General features: G+C 43.6%; 1 protein-coding gene across 3 annotated transcripts in view; it reads right to left on the reverse strand.

Moving 5' to 3' along the window:
• The window catches only part of THBS3 (thrombospondin 3), an 809978-nt gene that overhangs the window by 629740 nt on the left and 156963 nt on the right, over positions 1-23275 (reverse strand). The window contains exons 1-5 of one of the 3 annotated variants that reach the window (XM_088448475.1): positions 22339-22473; positions 18722-18928; positions 18381-18637; positions 11970-12072; positions 11252-11278 (exon numbers count right to left, since the gene is read on the reverse strand). In XM_088448475.1, the coding sequence (XP_088304601.1) occupies positions 11252-11278; positions 11970-12072; positions 18381-18637; positions 18722-18928; positions 22339-22426 (682 nt within the window). In that variant the 5' untranslated portion in view covers positions 22427-22473. Of the gene's footprint in view, positions 1-11251; positions 11279-11969; positions 12073-18380; positions 18638-18721; positions 18929-22338; positions 22474-23275 lie in introns of those variants that run through there. The other 2 variants (XM_088448476.1, XM_088448477.1) reach the window with 2 other exon arrangements.

Raw genomic sequence — 23275 nt, forward strand, 5'->3', positions numbered from 1 at the left:
CACACTATACACAATGTTTACACTAACACACTATGCACAAACAGCGGAACTCTCACTCACACACAGCATGTTTACACTAACACACTATACACAATGTTTACACTAACACACTATGCACAAACAGCGGTACTCACACACAGCATGGTGTGCAGCATGTATACACTAACACACTATGCACAAACAGAGGTACTCTCACTCACACACAGCATGTATACACTAACACACTATACACAATGTTTACACTAACACACTATGCACAAACAGCGGTACTCTCACTCACACACAGCATGTATACACTAACACACTATACACAATGTTTACACTAACACACTATGCACAAACAGCGGTACTCTCACTCACACACAGCATGTATACACTAACACACTATACACAATGTTTACACTAACACACTATGCACAAACAGCGGTACTCTCACTCACACACAGCATGTATACACTAACACACTATACACAATGTTTACACTAACACACTATGCACAAACAGCGGTACTCTCACTCACACACAGCATGTATACACTAACACACTATACACAATGTTTACACTAACACATTATACACAAACAGCGGAACTCTCACTCACACACAGCATGTATACACTAACACACTATACACAATGTTTACACTAACACACTATGCACAAACAGCGGTACTCTCACTCACACACAGCATGTATACACTAACACATTATGCACAAACAGAGGTACTCTCACTCACACACAGCATGGTGTGCAGCATGTATACACTAACACACTATACACAAACAGCGGTACTCTCACTCACACACAGCATGTATACACTAACACTATGCACAAACAGTGGTACTCTCACTCACACACAGCATGTATACACTAACACACTATGCACAATGTATACACTAACACACTATACACAATGTATACAAACAGCGGTACTCACACACAGCATGGTGTGCAGCATGTATACACTAACACACTATGCAGCATGTATACACTAACACACTATGCAGCATGTATACACTACCACACTATACACAATATATACACTAACACACTATGCACAAACAGTGGTACTCTCACTCACACACAGCATTGTATGCACTAACACACTATGCACAATGTATACACTAACACACTATGCACAAACAGAGGAACTCTCACTCACACACAGCATGGTGTGCAGCATGTATACACTAACACACTATGCACAATGTATACACTAACACACTATGCACAAACAGAGGAACTCTCACTCACACACAGCATGTATACACTAACACACTATACACAATATATACACTAACACACTATGCACAAACAGCGGTACTCTCACTCACACACAGCATGTATACACTAACACACTATACACAATATATACACTAACACACTATGCACAAACAGTGGTACTCTCACTCACACACAGCATTGTATGCACTAACACACTATGCACAATGTATACACTAACACACTATGCACAAACAGAGGAACTCTCACTCACACACAGCATGGTATACACTAACACACTATACACAATATATACACTAACACACTATGCACAAACAGAGGAACTCTCACTCACACACAGCATTGTATGCACTAACACACTATACACAATATATACACTAACACACTATGCACAAACAGCGGTACTCTCACTCACACACAGCATGTATACACTAACACACTATGCACAATATATACACTAACACTATACACAATATATACACTAACACACTATACACAATATATACACTAACACACTATGCACAAACAGAGGTACTCTCACTCACACACAGCATGTATACACTAACACACTATACACAAACAGAGGTACTCTCACTCACACACAGCATGGTGTGCAGCATGTATACACTAACACACTATACACAAACAGCGGTACTCTCACTCACACACAGCATGTATACACTAACACTATGCACAAACAGCGGTACTCTCACTCACACACAGCATGTATACACTAACACACTATGCACAATGTATACACTAACACACTATACACTATGTATACAAACAGCGGTACTCACACACAGCATGGTGTGCAGCATGTATACACTAACACACTATGCAGCATGTATACACTAACACACTATGCAGCATGTATACACTAACACACTATGCAGCATGTATACACTAACACATTATGCACAATGTATACACGAACACTTTATACACAATGTATACACTAACACACTATGCACAATGTATACAAACAGCGGTACTCACACACAGCATGGTGTGCAGCATGTATACACTAACACACTATACACAAACAGCGGTACTCTCACTCACACACAGCATGTTTACACTAACACACTATACACAATATATACACTAACACACTATACACAATATATACACTAACACACTATGCAGCATGTATACACTAACACACTATACACAAACAGCGGTACTCTCACTCACACACAGCATGGTGTGCAGCATGTATACACTAACACACTATACACAAACAGAGGTACTCTCACTCACACACAGCATGTATACACTAACACACTATACACAATATATACACTAACACACTATACACAATATATACACTAACACACTATGCAGCATGTATACACTAACACACTATACACAAACAGCGGTACTCTCACTCACACACAGCATGTATACACTAACACACTATACACAATGTATACACTAACACACTATGCACAATGTATACACTAACACACTATACACAAACAGCGGAACTCTCACTCACACACAGCATGTATACACTAACACACTATACACAATGTATACACTAACACACTATGCACAAACAGCGGTACTCTCACTCACACACAGCATGTATACACTAACACACTATACACAATGTTTACACTAACACACTATGCACAAACAGCGGTACTCTCACTCACACACAGCATGTATACACTAACACACTATGCACAATGTATACACTAACACACTATGCACAATGTATACACTAACACATTATGCACAAACAGCGGTACTCTCACTCACACACAGCATGTATACACTAACACACTATGCACAATGTATACACTAACACACTATGCAAAAACAGAGGTACTCTCACTCACACACAGCATGGTGTGCAGCATGTATACACTAACACACTATACACAAACAGCGGTACTCTCACTCACACACAGCATGTATACACTAACACTATGCACAAACAGCGGTACTCTCACTCACACACAGCATGTATACACTAACACACTATGCACAATGTATACACTAACACACTATACACAATGTATACAAACAGCGGTACTCACACACAGCATGGTGTGCAGCATGTATACACTAACACACTATGCACAAACAGTGGTACTCTCACTCACACACAGCATTGTATGCACTAACACACTATGCACAATGTATACACTAACACACTATACACAAACAGCGGTACTCTCACTCACACACAGCATGGTGTGCAGCATGTATACACTAACACACTATACACAAACAGAGGTACTCTCACTCACACACAGCATGTATACACTAACACACTATGCACAATGTATACACTAACACACTATACACAATATATACACTAACACACTATACACAATATATACACTAACACACTATACACAATATATACACTAACACACTATGCACAAACAGCGGTACTCTCACTCACACACAGCATGTATAAACTAACACACTATGCACAAACAGAGGTACTCTCACTCACACACAGCATGGTGTGCAGCATGTATACACTAACACACTATGCACAATGTATACACTAACACACTATACACAAACAGCGGTACTCTCACTCACACACAGCATGTATACACTAACACACTATACACAAACAGCGGTACTCTCACTCACACACAGCATGTATACACTAACACACTATACACAAACAGCGGTACTCTTACTCACACACAGCATGTATACACTAACACACTATACACAAACAGCGGTACTCTCACTCACACATAGCATGTATACACTAACACACTATACACAAACAGCGGTACTCTCACTCACACACAGCATGTATACACTAACACACTATACACAATGTTTACACTAACACACTATGCACAAACAGCGGTACTCTCACTCACACACAGCATGTATACACTAACACACTATGCACAATGTATACACTAACACACTATGCACAATGTATACACTAACACATTATGCACAAACAGCGGTACTCTCACTCACACACAGCATGTATACACTAACACACTATGCACAATGTATACACTAACACACTATGCACAAACAGAGGTACTCTCACTCACACACAGCATGTATACACTAACACACTATACACAAACAGCAGTACTCTCACTCACACACAGCATGTATACACTAACACTATGCACAAACAGCGGTACTCTCACTCACACACAGCATGTATACACTAACACACTATGCACAATGTATACACTAACACACTATACACAATGTATACAAACAGCGGTACTCACACACAGCATGGTGTGCAGCATGTATACACTAACACACTATGCACAAACAGTGGTACTCTCACTCACACACAGCATTGTATGCACTAAAACACTATGCACAATGTATACACTAACACACTATACACAAACAGCGGTACTCTCACTCACACACAGCATGTATACACTAACACACTATGCACAAACAGAGGTACTCTCACTCACACACAGCATGTATACACTAACACACTATGCACAATGTATACACTAACACACTATGCACAAACAGCGGTACTCTCACTCACACACAGCATGGTGTGCAGCATGTATACACTAACACACTATACACAAACAGAGGTACTCTCACTCACACACAGCATGTATACACTAACACACTATGCACAAACAGAGGTACTCTCACTCACACACAGCATGGTGTGCAGCATGTATACACTAACACTATGCACAAACAGCGGTACTCTCACTCACACACAGCATGTATACACTAACACACTATGCACAATGTATACAATCAGCGGTACTCACACACAGCATGGTGTGCAGCATGTATACACTAACACACTATGCAGCATGTATACACTAACACACTATGCAGCATGTATACACTAACACACTATGCAGCATGTATACACTAACACACTATGCAGCATGTATACACTAACACACTATGCAGCATGTATACACTAACACACTATGCACAATGTATACACGAACACTTTATACACAATGTATACACTAACACACTATGCACAATGTATACACTAACACACTATGCACAATGTATACAAACAGCGGTACTCACACACAGCATGGTGTGCAGCATGTATACACTAACACACTATGCACAAACAGTGGTACTCTCACTCACACACAGCATTGTATGCACTAACACACTATGCACAATGTATACACTAACACACTATACACAAACAGCGGTACTCTCACTCACACACAGCATGGTGTGCAGCATGTATACACTAACACACTATACACAAACAGCGGTACTCTCACTCACACACAGCATGGTGTGCAGCATGTATACACTAACACACTATACACAAACAGAGGTACTCTCACTCACACACAGCATGTATACACTAACACACTATGCACAATGTATACACTAACACACTATACACAATATATACACTAACACACTATACACAATATATACACTAACACACTATACACAATATATACACTAACACACTATGCACAAACAGCGGTACTCTCACTCACACACAGCATGTATACACTAACACACTATGCACAAACAGAGGTACTCTCACTCACACACAGCATGGTGTGCAGCATGTATACACTAACACACTATGCACAATGTATACACTAACACACTATGCACAAACAGCGGTACTCTCACTCACACACAGCATGTATACACTAACACACTATGCACAAACAGAGGTACTCTCACTCACACACAGCATGGTGTGCAGCATGTATACACTAACACACTATGCACAATGTATACACTAACACACTATACACAAACAGCGGTACTCTCACTCACACACAGCATGTATACACTAACACACTATACACAAACAGCGGTACTCTCACTCACACACAGCATGTATACACTAACACACTATACACAAACAGCGGTACTCTTACTCACACACAGCATGTATACACTAACACACTATACACAAACAGCGGTACTCTCACTCACACACAGCATGTATACACTAACACACTATACACAAACAGCGGTACTCTCACTCACACACAGCATGGTGTGCAGCATGTATACACTAACACACTATGCACAAACAGCGGTACTCTCACTCACACACAGCATGTATACACTAACACACTATACACAAACAGCGGTACTCTCACTCACACACAGCATGTATACACTAACACACTATACACAAACAGCGGTACTCTCACTCACACACAGCATGTATACACTAACACACTATACACAAACAGCGGTACTCTCACTCACACACAGCATGTATACACTAACACACTATACACAAACAGCGGTACTCTCACTCACACACAGCATGTATACACTAACACACTATACACAAACAGCGGTACTCTCACTCACACACAGCATGTATACACTAACACACTATACACAAACAGCGGTACTCTCACTCACACACAGCATGTATACACTAACACACTATACACAAACAGCAGTACTCTCACTCACACACAGCATGTATACACTAACACACTATGCACAATGTATACACTAACACACTATGCACAATGTACACACTATACACACTATGCACAATGTATACACTAACACATTATACACAATGTATACACTAACACACTATACACAATGTATACACTAACACATTATACACAATGTATACACTAACACACTATGCACAATGTATACAAACAGCGGTACTCTCACTCACACACAGCATGGTGTGCAGCATGTATACACTAACACACTATGCACAAACAGCGGTACTCTCACTCACACACAGCATGTATACACTAACACACTATGCACAAACAGAGGTACTCTCACTCACACACAGCATGTATACACTAACACACTATGCACAATGTATACACTAACACACTATGCAGCATGTACACACTAACACACTATGCACAAACAGCGGTACTCTCACTCACACACAGCATGTATACACTAACACACTATACACAAACAGAGGTACTCTCACTCACACACAGCATGTATACACTAACACACTATACACAATGTTTACACTAACACACTATACACAATATATACACTAACACACTATGCACAATATATACACTAACACACTATTCACAATATATACACTAACACACTATACACAATGTATACACTAACACACTATGCACAATGTATACACTAACACACTATACACAATATATACACTAACACACTATGCACAATATATACACTAACACACTATTCACAATATATACACTAACACACTATACACAATGTATACACTAACACACTATACACAAACAGCGGAACTCTCACTCACACACAGCATGTTTACACTAACACACTATACACAATGTTTACACTAACACACTATGCACAAACAGCGGTACTCACACACAGCATGGTGTGCAGCATGTATACACTAACACACTATACACAAACAGAGGTACTCTCACTCACACACAGCATGTATACACTAACACACTATACACAATGTTTACACTAACACACTATGCACAAACAGCGGAACTCTCACTCACACACAGCATGTTTACACTAACACACTATACACAATGTTTACACTAACACACTATGCACAAACAGCGGTACTCACACACAGCATGGTGTGCAGCATGTATACACTAACACACTATGCACAAACAGAGGTACTCTCACTCACACACAGCATGTATACACTAACACACTATACACAATGTTTACACTAACACACTATGCACAAACAGCGGTACTCTCACTCACACACAGCATGTATACACTAACACACTATACACAATGTTTACACTAACACACTATGCACAAACAGCGGTACTCTCACTCACACACAGCATGTATACACTAACACACTATACACAATGTTTACACTAACACACTATGCACAAACAGCGGTACTCTCACTCACACACAGCATGTATACACTAACACACTATACACAATGTTTACACTAACACACTATGCACAAACAGCGGTACTCTCACTCACACACAGCATGTATACACTAACACACTATACACAATGTTTACACTAACACATTATACACAAACAGCGGAACTCTCACTCACACACAGCATGTATACACTAACACACTATACACAATGTTTACACTAACACACTATGCACAAACAGCGGTACTCTCACTCACACACAGCATGTATACACTAACACATTATGCACAAACAGAGGTACTCTCACTCACACACAGCATGGTGTGCAGCATGTATACACTAACACACTATACACAAACAGCGGTACTCTCACTCACACACAGCATGTATACACTAACACTATGCACAAACAGTGGTACTCTCACTCACACACAGCATGTATACACTAACACACTATGCACAATGTATACACTAACACACTATACACAATGTATACAAACAGCGGTACTCACACACAGCATGGTGTGCAGCATGTATACACTAACACACTATGCAGCATGTATACACTAACACACTATGCAGCATGTATACACTACCACACTATACACAATATATACACTAACACACTATGCACAAACAGTGGTACTCTCACTCACACACAGCATTGTATGCACTAACACACTATGCACAATGTATACACTAACACACTATGCACAAACAGAGGAACTTTCACTCACACACAGCATGGTGTGCAGCATGTATACACTAACACACTATGCACAATGTATACACTAACACACTATGCACAAACAGAGGAACTCTCACTCACACACAGCATGTATACACTAACACACTATACACAATATATACACTAACACACTATGCACAAACAGCGGTACTCTCACTCACACACAGCATGTATACACTAACACACTATACACAATATATACACTAACACACTATGCACAAACAGTGGTACTCTCACTCACACACAGCATTGTATGCACTAACACACTATGCACAATGTATACACTAACACACTATGCACAAACAGAGGAACTCTCACTCACACACAGCATGGTATACACTAACACACTATACACAATATATACACTAACACACTATGCACAAACAGAGGAACTCTCACTCACACACAGCATTGTATGCACTAACACACTATACACAATATATACACTAACACACTATGCACAAACAGCGGTACTCTCACTCACACACAGCATGTATACACTAACACACTATACACAAACAGAGGTACTCTCACTCACACACAGCATGGTGTGCAGCATGTATACACTAACACACTATACACAAACAGCGGTACTCTCACTCACACACAGCATGTATACACTAACACTATGCACAAACAGCGGTACTCTCACTCACACACAGCATGTATACACTAACACACTATGCACAATGTATACACTAACACACTATACACTATGTATACAAACAGCGGTACTCACACACAGCATGGTGTGCAGCATGTATACACTAACACACTATGCAGCATGTATACACTAACACACTATGCAGCATGTATACACTAACACACTATGCAGCATGTATACACTAACACATTATGCACAATGTATACACGAACACTTTATACACAATGTATACACTAACACACTATGCACAATGTATACAAACAGCGGTACTCACACACAGCATGGTGTGCAGCATGTATACACTAACACACTATACACAAACAGCGGTACTCTCACTCACACACAGCATGTTTACACTAACACACTATACACAATATATACACTAACACACTATACACAATATATACACTAACACACTATGCAGCATGTATACACTAACACACTATACACAAACAGCGGTACTCTCACTCACACACAGCATGGTGTGCAGCATGTATACACTAACACACTATACACAAACAGAGGTACTCTCACTCACACACAGCATGTATACACTAACACACTATACACAATATATACACTAACACACTATACACAATATATACACTAACACACTATGCAGCATGTATACACTAACACACTATACACAAACAGCGGTACTCTCACTCACACACAGCATGTATACACTAACACACTATACACAATGTATACACTAACACACTATGCACAATGTATACACTAACACACTATACACAAACAGCGGAACTCTCACTCACACACAGCATGTATACACTAACACACTATACACAATGTATACACTAACACACTATGCACAAACAGCGGTACTCTCACTCACACACAGCATGTATACACTAACACACTATACACAATGTTTACACTAACACACTATGCACAAACAGCGGTACTCTCACTCACACACAGCATGTATACACTAACACACTATGCACAATGTATACACTAACACACTATGCACAATGTATACACTAACACATTATGCACAAACAGCGGTACTCTCACTCACACACAGCATGTATACACTAACACACTATGCACAATGTATACACTAACACACTATGCAAAAACAGAGGTACTCTCACTCACACACAGCATGGTGTGCAGCATGTATACACTAACACACTATACACAAACAGCGGTACTCTCACTCACACACAGCATGTATACACTAACACTATGCACAAACAGCGGTACTCTCACTCGCACACAGCATGTATACACTAACACACTATGCACAATGTATACACTAACACACTATGCACAATGTACACACTATACACAATGTATACACTAACACATTATACACAATGTATACACTAACACACTATGCACAATGTATACAAACAGCGGTACTCTCACTCACACACAGCATGGTGTGCAGCATGTATACACTAACACACTATGCACAAACAGCGGTACTCTCACTCACACACAGCATGTTTACACTAACACACTATACACAATGTATACACTAACACACTATGCACAATGTATACACTAACACACTATGCACAATGTATACACTAACACACTATGCACAATGTATACACTAACACACTATGCAGAAACAGCAGTACTCTCACTCACACACAGCATGGTGTGGCTGCAGTTACCCATAATCCCCTTGTGAATCTTACTGCCTATTAGTGGCCATACGGTGAAACGCGTCACCACACACAGAACTTTCTTATAAGAATTATAATAAACATAAATATAGAAGTGTAACATGTCTGCAGACTTACCGAGGATGGAATTAACGACCCCGTTCACTGTCAGGAGATAAAAACACAGAGAGATGAATATTCAGCAGTGAACACAGGATACGTCGCTCCTAGCAACTTCCCATCAGCAGCCTTTATACAGGAGGTACCTACCATTATACAGGAGGTACCTACCATTATACAGGAGGTAACTACCATTATACAGGATGTACCTACCATTATACAGGAGGTACCTACCATTATACAGGAGGTACCTACCATTATACCATTATACAGGAGGTACCTACCATTATACAGGAGGTACCTACCATTATACAGGAGGTACCTACCATTATACAGGAGGTAACTACCATTATACAGGATGTACCTACCATTATACAGGAGGTACCTACCATTATACAGGAGGTACCTACCATTATACCATTATACAGGAGGTACCTACCATTATACAGGAGGTACCTACCATTTACACCATAAGCCTTATAACATCTACTAACCAGATAAATACCACAAATGCACGCTTCTGTGCCAGGAATATTGCATTATTCAAAATAAATCTGGCTTCAGTAACAGGGGTCAGTGAATGCCAAAGCCACAGACAGAGCCATTTATCGAAGCCTAATGCCCCAAGCACCTTCTATAATGAGTGCTTCAAGGGGTGACACCATTATAATCTCTCTACTATGCCCTAAATCTAGTCCTTGTTTACCATATATAAAATACCACCCCCATCATGTACCTGTATTGTGAATGGACTCGTCATCCTGAAAGGGACATTCACTCAGAGCTCCTACTCTGCTCATGGAGCCACCAAGGATCAACTTCATGGACTCTACAGAACCCTACACCAGAGGAGAGAGTCATAGAACACAGAGGCCCATGTACAGGAGAGACACAGAAGCCCTTGTAGAGGAGAGACACAGAGGCCCATGTACAGCAGAGACACAGAAGCCCTTGTACAGGAGAGACACAGAGGCCCATGTACAGGAGAGACACAGAAGCCCCTGTACAGGAGAGACACAGAGGCCCATGTACAGGAGAGACACAGAAGCCCTTGTACAGGAGAGACACAGAGGCCCATGTACAGCAGAGACACAGAGGCCCATGTACAGCAGAGACACAGAGGCCCATGTACAGCAGAGACACCGAGGCCCATGTACAGGAGAGACACAGAAGCCCTTGTACAGGAGAGACACAGAGGCCCATGTATAGCAGAGACACAGAGGCCCATGTACAGCAGAGACACACAGGCCCATGTACAGCAGAGACACAGAGGCCCATGTACAGCAGAGACACAGAGGCCCATGTACAGCAGAGACACAGAGGCCCATGTACAGCAGAGACACAGAGGCCCATGTACTGGAGAGTCACAGAGGCCCATGTACAGCACAGACAGAGGCCCATGTACAGCAGAGACACAGAGGCCCATGTACAGCAGAGATAGAGATCTAGCTACAGGAGAGACACAGAGGCCTATGTACAGCAGAGACACAGAGGCCCATGTACAACAGAGACACAGAGGCCCATGTACAGCAGAGACAGAGGCCCAAGTACAGCAGAGACACAGAGGCCCATGTACAACAGAGACACAGAGGCCCATGTACAGCAGAGACACAGAGGCCCAAATACAGCAGAGACACAGAGGCCCATGTACAGCAGAGACACAGAGGCCCATGTACAGCAGAGACACAGAGGCCCATGTACAGCAGAGACACAGAGGCCCATGTACAGCAGAGACACAGAGGCCCATGTACAGCAGAGACGCAGAGGCCCATGTACAGCAGAGACGCAGAGGCCCATGTACAGCAGAGACAGAGGCCTATGTACCGCAGACACAGAGGCCCATGTACAGCATAGACAGAGGCTTATGTACAGCAGAGACAGAGGCCTATGTACAGCAGAGACAGGGATCTATGTACAGCAGAGACAGAGATCTAAGTACAGCAGAGACAGAGGCCTATGTACAGCAGAGACAGAGGCCTATGTACAGCAGAGACAGAGATCTATGTACAGCAGAGACAGAGATCTATGTACAGCAGAGACAGAGGCCTATGTACAGCAAAGACAGAGGCCTATGTACAGCAGAGACAGAGATCTATGTACAGCAGAGAAAGAGGCCTATGTACAGCAAAGACAGAGGCCTATGTACAGCAGAGACAGAGATCTATGTACAGCAGAGATAGAGATCTAGCTACAGGAGAGACACAGAGGCCTATGTACAGCAGAGACACAGAGGCCCATGTACAACAGAGACACAGAGGCCCATGTACAGCAGAGACACAGAGGCCCAAGTACAGCAGAGACACAGAGGCCCATGTACATCAGACACACAGAGGCCCATGTACAGCAGAGACACAGAGGCCCATGTACAGCAGAGACACAGAGGCCCATGTACAGCAGAGACACAGAGGCCCATGTACAGCAGAGACACAGAGGCCCATGTACAGCAGAGGCGCAGAGGCCCATGTACAGCAGAGATACAGAGGCCCATGTACAGCAGAGACAGAGGCCTATGAACCGCAGACACAGAGGCCCATGTACAGCAGAGACAGAGGCCCATGTACAGCAGAGACACAGAGGCCCATGTACAGCAGAGACAGAGATCTATGTACAGCAGAGACAGAGGCTAATGTACAGCAGAGACAGAGGCCTATGTACAGCAGAGACAGAGATCTATGTACAGCAGAGACAGAGATCTATGTACAGCAGAGACAGAGGCCTATGTACAGCAAAGACAGAGGCCTATGTACAGCAGAGACAGAGGTCTATGTACAGCAGAGACACAGAGGCCCATGTACAGCAGAGACAGAGGCCTATGTACAGCAGAGACAGAGGCCTATGTACAGCAGAGACGGAGGCCTATGTACAGCAGAGACAGAGGCCTATGTACAGCAGAGACAGAGATCTATGTACAGCAGAGACAGAGATCTATGTACATCAGAGACAGAGATCTATGTACAGCAGAGACAGAGGTCTATGTACAGCAGAGACAGAGGCCTATGTACAGCAGAGACGCAGAGGCCTATGTACAGCAGAGAAAGAGGCCTATGGACAGCAGAGACAGAGGCCTATGGACAGCAGAGACAGAGGCCTATGGACAGCAGAGACAGAGGCCTATGTACAGCAGAGACAGATCTATGTACAGCAGAGACAGAGGCCTATGTACAGCAGAGACAGATCTATGTACAGCAGAGACAGAGGCCTATGTACAGCAGAGACAGTGGCCTATGTACAGTAGAGACAGAGGCCTGTGTACAGCAGAGACAGAGGCCTATGTACAGCAGAGACAGATCTATGTACAGCAGAGACAGAGGCCTATGTACAGCAGAGACAGAGGCCTATGTACAGCAGAGACAGTGGCCTATGTACAGCAGAGACAGAGGCCTGTGTAAAGCAGAGACAGAGGCCCATTGTCGAAGCTGAATAATTGGCTGAGACAAGTTCAGTTTAAGATTTAATCGCAACAACGCCATCTTGCGATTGGCCGCAAGACGCCATCTTGAAAATGAGATCGCAAGACGCCATTTTGCGAATGGCCGCCTAAGCGCCATTTTAGATAAACTCACATTTTAGTACATGTGGCGATAATACTATTAGCACCATGCGATTGCATCTTTCACCATTTCTCATACACACATTAATACACACAATTGCGCTGTTAACTAGTCGCATATTAGCGAATGCATAGTACTTTGTATGAAACCGCTGTTTTATTAGCTTTATGCGCACGCATCTGCCCCAAGTTAACTAGCATCCTTATATCAAACCCCGAATACTCACACATTACATATTCACACATAAGGTTTAATAAGCTTTAAAGTATATGATTTAAGTTGGTTCAGTTAGTTTAAATGCTGAGAAATAAAGATATTTGATAACTAAGGTTTTATACATGCTAAACCAGTCGTGTTTGGTTTCGTACTGATGCGTATTCTTTTTACAGTATTCCGGTGTTATCGGTGGGGAGATCGCATCATGCATTCTCGAGTTATGGATCGCAGAGCCTACAAGCAACAAAATGTATATTTCATGAACAACTGTTAGGATGTTGCAGGGGGCGGGAAGGGAAAGATCCCCAGCTGTTAGAGGCAGGGAGAGTCTATTTGAACCAGCCTGTTAAATGCTCTGTAACAGATGCTTCTCCCCTGGGAACCAATGACATCAGCAGAAAACTTCTCTATTGTCCTGTCTATTCTGGGGGGGATATAAATATATGTGTGCTCAAACGCTGGGTTCTTAGTCTTCATGCTGAATGACGTGGGGTCTCTTGCTGATGCCTATCTTCGGGTCCGGAAGCGCTGCGTATGTATACTGTACGTGGGTCTGTATAATTCCTTTTGCGCCTAAATTGTGTCTGGATCAATTGCGTGTAACTGTCTGAACTTTTACTTGAATAACACTTGTGCTTTGGAACCACAGATTCCAGGTCTAAGTCTTTATTTACTGTATGACTGCGTACGCAAATTAGCGTCATCCTTAGAGGTTTATATGAAGGATTTTAAAGGTACAGGCAGGGGTATATAGAGGTTCTGATCCAGTATCGTTACCATGTACAGGAGAGACACAGAGGCCCAAGTCCAGGAGAGACACAGAGGCCCATGTACAGCAGAGACACAGAGGCCCATGTACAGCAGAGACAGGGATCGATGTACAGCAGAGACAGAGGCCCATGTACAGCATAGACAGAGGCCTATGTACAGCAGAGACAGAGGCCTATGTACAGCAGAGACAGAGGCCTATGTACAGCAGAGACAGAGGCCCATGTACAGCAGAGACAGAGGCCTATGTACAGCAGAGACAGAGATCTATGTACAGCAGAGACAGAGGCCTATGTACAGCAGAGACAGAGGCCTATGTACAGCAGAGACAGAGATCTATGTACAGCAGAGACACAGTGGCCCATGTACAGCATAGACAGAGGCCTATGTACAGCAGAGACAGAGGCCTATGTACAGCAGAAACAGAGGCCCATGTACAGCAGAGACAGAAGCCTATGCACAGCAGAGACAGAGGTCTATGTACAGCAGAGACAGAGGCCTATGTACAGCAGAGACAGAGGCCTATGTACAGCAGAGACAGAGGCCTATATACAGCAGAGACAGAGGTCTATGTACAGCAGAGACACAGAGGCCCATGTACAGCAGAGACACAGAGGCCCATGTACAGCAGAGACAGAGGCCTATGTACAGCAGAGACAGAGATCTATGTACAGCAGTGACAGAGGCCCATGTACAGCATAGACAGAGGCCTATGTACAGCAGATACAGAGGCCTATGTACAGCAGAGACAGAGGCCTATGTACAGCAGAGACAGAGGCCCATGTACAGCAGAAACAGAGGCCTATGTACAGCAGAGACAGAGGCCTATGTACAGCAGAGACAGAGGCCTATATACAGCAGAGACAGAGGTCTATGTACAGCAGAGACACAGAGGCCCATGTACAGCAGAGACACAGAGGCCCATGTACAGCAGAGACACAGAGGCCCATGTACAGCAGAGACACAGAGGCCCATGTACAGCAGAGACACAGAGGCCCATGTACAGCAGAGACAGAGGCCTATGTACAGCAGAGACAGAGGCCTATGTACAGCAGAGACAGAGGCCTATGTACAGCAGAGACGGAGGCCTATGTACAGCAGAGACAGAGGCCTATGTACAGCAGAGACAGAGGCCTATGTACAGCAGAGACAGAGGTCTATGTACAGCAGAGACAGAGGCCCATGTACAGCAGAGACAGAGATCTATGTACAGCAGAGACAGAGGCCTATGTACAGCAGAGACAGAGGCCTATGTACAGCAGAGACAGAGGCCTATGTACAGCAGAGACAGAGGCCTATGTACAGCAGAGACGGAGGCCTATGTACAGCAGAGACGGAGGCCTATGTACAGCAGAGACAGAGGCCTATGTACAGCAGAGACAGAGGTCTATGTACAGCAGAGACACAGAGGCCCATGTACAGCAGAGACAGAGATCTATGTACAGCAGAGACAGAGGCCTATGTACAGCAGAGACAGAGGCCTATATACAGCAGAGACAGAGGCCCATGTACAGCAGAGACACAGAGGCCCATGTACAGCAGAGACACAGAGGCCCATGTACAGCAGAGACACAGAGGCCCATGTACAGCAGAGACAGAGGCCCATGTACAGCAGAGACAGAGGCCTATGTACAGCAGAGACAGAGGCCTATGTACAGCAGAGACAGAGATCTATGTACAGCAGAGACAGAGGCCCATGTACAGCATAGACAGAGGCCTATGTACAGCAGAGACAGAGGCCTATGTACAGCAGAGACAGAGGCCCATGTACAGCAGAAACAGAGGCCTATGTACAGCAGAGACAGAAGCCTATGTACAGCAGAGACAGAGGTCTATGTACAGCAGAGACAGAGGCCTATGTACAGCAGAGACAGAGGCCTATGTACAGCAGAGACAGAGGCCTATATACAGCAGAGACAGAGGTCTATGTACAGCAGAGACACAGAGGCCCATGTACAGCAGAGACACAGAGGCCCATGTACAGCAGAGACACAGAGGCCCATGTACAGCAGAGACACAGAGGCCCATGTACAGCAGAGACACAGAGGCACATGTACAGCAGAGACAGAGGCCTATGTACAGCAGAGACAGAGACCTATGTACAGCAGAGACGGAGGCCTATGTACAGCAGAGACAGAGGCCTATGTACAGCAGAGACAGAGGCCTATGTACAGCAGAGACAGAGGTCTATGTACAGCAGAGACACAGAGGCCCATGTACAGCAGAGACAGAGATCTATGTACAGCAGAGACAGAGGCCTATGTACAGCAGAGACAGAGGTCTATGTACAGCAGAGACACAGAGGCCCATGTACAGCAGAGACAGAGATCTATGTACAGCAGAGACAGAGGCCTATGTACAGCAGAGACGGAGGCCTATGTACAGCAGAGACAGAGGCCTATGTACAGCAGAGACAGAGGCCTATGTACAGCAGAGACAGAGGTCTATGTACAGCAGAGACACAGAGGCCCATGTACAGCAGAGACAGAGATCTATGTACAGCAGAGACAGAGGCCTATGTACAGCAGAGACAGAGGCCTATGTACAGCAGAGACAGAGGTATCACACAATAAAAGTGGTATTAGCTGTATATTGGCTATCCTCCTCTGTACCTGCATTCTCTGATATGCTTTGTGTCCAGAGCGGACCTCTCCCGATTCCACCTCAAACTGTGGGATGATCATCATTTCGGGAAGCCCCAGGCTGGTGTCCACCTGCTTACAGTCCACATAGAGCTCGAGAGTGACAGTGTCTCCGCGGAGGCCGCTCACGCGAAGGATCATTGTGTGCGTGTTCCCATCAGACAGGTTGGCGTTCTGCAAACTAACGGAATGGAGCTTGGAGTCCTCACGCATGTAACGCACCAAGACTGCAAGAGACATTACCAATGACCACGTACCGCCTTCTCTCACTGAGAACACTTAGATTGCCAGCTCTTCAAACTAGGGCTTACCTCTATTGACTTTGCCTACTATGGAGGCCTCTAGCCACTTTGTGTTATCTTTTTTGGAGTAGAAGCCAAAGAGGACGCCGCCAGCCTTGGCAGGAAGCCGAAATGTGGACAAAAAATAAATATCGTTGACGGTGAGCATCTCAGAGCGGATCTTCTCCACCATGCTGGTCATGTGCCGGGATTCGCTGGCAGTCAGTAGGTCGATCACTACGGAGAAGGAAGCATAGCCAATCACACCGCGGGGATCAATAACAGACTACACAGCGATCATTACAATAACAGCGCCACTTGCTGGCCCTGCACCAATACTCAGCCTGTACCTGCTGCCACGTTCCACCCCCGTTTCTCATCAGCTGAATCTCCGCTCTCTGACATAAATACAGATATGTTAGGGCTCTGACTGGTGTCCCCCCTGCTCTATACTGTTCTCTTATCTCATGTAGTCTTCTATATGTATGATAGGCTATACACGTATGATTTATGTATGATAGGCTATATACGTATGACTTATGTATGATAGGCTATATACGTATGATTTATGTATGATAGGTTATATACGTATGATTTATGTATGATAGGCTATATACGTATGATTTATGTATGATAGGCTATATACGTATGATTTATGTATGATTGGCTATATACGTATGATTTATGTATGATAGGCTATACACGTATGATTTATGTATGATAGGCTATATACGTATGATTTATGTATGATAGGCTATATACGTATGATTTATGTATGATTGGCTATATACGTATGATTTATGTATGATTGGCTATATACGTATGATTTATGTATTATTGGCTACATGTATGATTTATGTATGATTGGCTACATGTATGATTCATGTATGATTGGCTATATACGTATGATTTATGTATGATAGGTTATATACGTATGATTTATGTATGATTGGCTATATACGTATGATTTATGTATGATTGGCTATACAAGTATGATTTATGTATGATAGGCTATACACGTATGATTTATGTATGATAGGCTATACACGTATGATTTATGTATGATAGGCTATATACGTATGATTTATGTATGATAGGCTATATACGTATGATTTATGTATGATTGGCTATATACGTATGATTTATGTATGATAGGTTATATACGTATGATTTATGTATGATTGGCTATATACGTATGATTTATGTATTATTGGCTACATGTATGATTTATGTATGATAGGCTATACACGTATGATTTATGTATGATAGGCTATATACGTATGATTTATGTATGATTGGCTATATACGTATGATTTATGTATGATTGGCTATACACGTATGATTTATGTATGATTGGCTATACACGTATGATTTATGTATGATAGGCTATATACGTATGATTTATGTATGATAGGCTATATACGTATGATTTATGTATGATTGGCTATACACGTATGATTTATGTATGATTGGCTATATACGTATGATTTATGTATGATAGGCTATATACGTATGATTTATGTATGATTGGCTATATACGTATGATTTATGTATGATTGGCTATATACGTATGATTTATGTATGATAGGCTATACACGTATGATTTATGTATGATAGGCTATATACGTATGATTTATGTATGATTGGCTATATACGTATGATTTATGTATGATTGATTGGCTATATACGTATGATTTATGTATTATTGGCTACATGTATGATTTATATATGATTGGCTATATACGTATGATTTATGTATGATAGGCTATATACGTATGATTTATGTATGATTGGCTATATACGTATGATTTATGTATGATTGGCTATACACGTATGATTTATGTATGATTGGCTATACACGTATGATTTATGTATGATTGGCTATACACGTATGATTTATGTATGATAGGCTATATACGTATGATTTATGTATGATAGGCTATACACGTATGATTTATGTATGATAGGCTATTATGTATGATAGGCTATACACGTATGATTTATGTATGATAGGCTATATACGTATGATTTATGTATGATAGGCTATACACGTATGATTTATGTATGATAGGCTATATACGTATGATTTATGTATGATTGGCTATATACGTATGATTTATGTATGATAGGTTATATACGTATGATTTATGTATTATTGGCTACATGTATGATTCATGTATGATTGGCTCCATGTATGATTTATGTATGACTGGTTACCTGTATAACTTCTTAATCCCACCACTGTCTATATCTGATATATGTATCACCTTACAAGTAACCAATGAGGATGGCAATATATGACTATTGTCAGTTCGGTCATGTAACGCTGCACATGTTCCATATGTGACCACTAATGTCTCAGTAATGTAGTATAGCCAAACATGTAGGAGATAACATTCTACGTGTATGTGAAATAATTCCATATACTGGTTTCCTGCCTGTAATCCTACAAAGGAATATCTCCTGCGTCCAGTGATGCATATCTGCTTCGGGGAGGTCTGATAGCGTAACCTGCGTCCTCACAAGCCCCACCCCCTCATTTCTGCAATTCAGTCACTGCACGTGTGTCTACATATATGTAATATACACACACACACATATATACAGTGCAATGCCAAGTTGTTATCCGTTACATTATAGTCTTAGTAATCCTTTAAGTCATTCCCAGAGCCCACCCACATTAGGAGGGAGGGCGGAGCTGTGCTCCCTACTGATATAGCCCATGACTAGGTGTAAGGACCTGCGCTCCCTACTGATACAGCCCATGACTAGGTGTAAGGACCTGCGCTCCCTACTGATACAGCCCATGACTAGGTGTAAGGACCTGCGCTCCCTACTGATACAGCCCATGACTAGGTGTAAGGACTGCGCTCCCTACTGATACAGCCCATGACTAGGTGTAAGGACCTGCGCTCCCTACTGATACAGCCCATGACTAGGTGTAAGGACCTGCGCCCCCTACTGATACAGCCCATGACTGGGTGTAAGGACCTGCGCTCCCTACTGATACAGCCCATGACTAGGTGCAAGGACCTGCGCTCCCTACTGATACAGCCCATGACTGGGTGTAAGGACCTGTGCTCCCTACTAATACAGCCCATGACTGGGTGTAAGGACCTGCACTCCCCACTGATACAGCCCAAGACTGGGTGTAAGGACCTGCGTTCCCTACTGATACAGCCCATGACTAGGTGTAAGGACCTGCACTCCCCACTGATACAGCCCAAGACTGGGTGTAAGGACCTGCGTTCCCTACTGATACAGCCCATGACTGGGTGTAAGGACCTGCGTTCCCTGATACAGCTCATGACTGGGTGTAAGGACCCGTGCTCCCTACTGATACAGCCCATGACTAGGTGTCAGGAACCTGTGCTCCCTACTGATACAGCCCATGACTAGGTGTAATGACCTGTGCTCCCTACTGATATAGCCAATAAGATGAACAGTACAGCAGGAAGATGCAGCCAGGTGGGAGCGACGATCCCTACTGATTCAGCCAATGAAGAATGGTGCGCCTGGAGCACGCCAGGTGTGGGTGGTGGGTAGAGGAGCCTGGAGCGTGCCAGGTGTAGGTGGTGGGTAGAGGAGCCCGGAGTGTGCCAGCCGGTACGGTATAGTGAGTAAGAGGGGGGGGGGGGTGCTCTTACCTTGCACCTCTGGCCTGGCTGAGTGGGTGACGTGTGGGGAGCAGAGGGTGAGGAGCAGCAGGACGCCGGCAGCTTTCCCCTTCTCCATGCTGGAGTCACACAGAGGTGTCAGTCACTGGCTGCTGTGTGTGTAGCTGTGCTGGCTGCTGTGTGTGTAGCTGTGCTGGCTGCTTGCTGGGATCCTCCTCTCCCAGCCTCTCCCACCCTCTCCCAGCCCCTCTCTCCCATTCTCCCAGCACCGCTCTACATTCTGCACATCCCTGCAACCTTACATCCTTCCCCCTCCTCCCGGGCACAGCTGGGGTACACTGGGGTTCACACACGGGTCAGTCCGTCTGGCTGTGGTCTGACATCCCAGGGGGTACCAGCCGGACCCTATAGGCTCGGTACACACTATGCAATAATAACACCGTGCGGTAAACAGGCCGATCAATCCGACAATCTCCGAGTGTGTACGCAGCGCACAGGGCCGATGATCCTCCCAAACCGATCGGATGATTGTACAGTTCCCCAACACGATGAGACCATACTGCGCAGTGTACACGGATGTCCCATCATCTGCTGACGATTCATGTGAAGATGTTGCCTTTGTGCCAATCTTAGGGCAGATACACCTAGTGTCACTACGCCATACAGCACAACACACACGGCGCCACTGAGCTGCTCCGAGAGGTGTAGCGGACCATACTTTCCTGTAAATGCTGCGTATTACTCGCAGGCACAGCGTCACACCGCAGTGTACTATAGACGCCGAGCGGTCACTCTACCCAGAATTCATTTTAAACACGAATAAAGTCGCAGATGAATCACAACGGAAATTGCCAGCTGGCGCATTGTGACGGTGAGTGAAGCCGCTCAGGTGTGTCCCGTGTACCCAGCATTAGATTTATGGGGCCTGATGAGAACCCCCAGGTCAGCCAGTAACACGTAGTATCCT

Source organism: Taudactylus pleione, unplaced genomic scaffold (assembly GCF_031769625.1).
Source record: "Taudactylus pleione unplaced genomic scaffold, aTauple2 ptg000455l, whole genome shotgun sequence".
Lineage (NCBI taxonomy): Eukaryota > Metazoa > Chordata > Amphibia > Anura > Myobatrachidae > Taudactylus > Taudactylus pleione.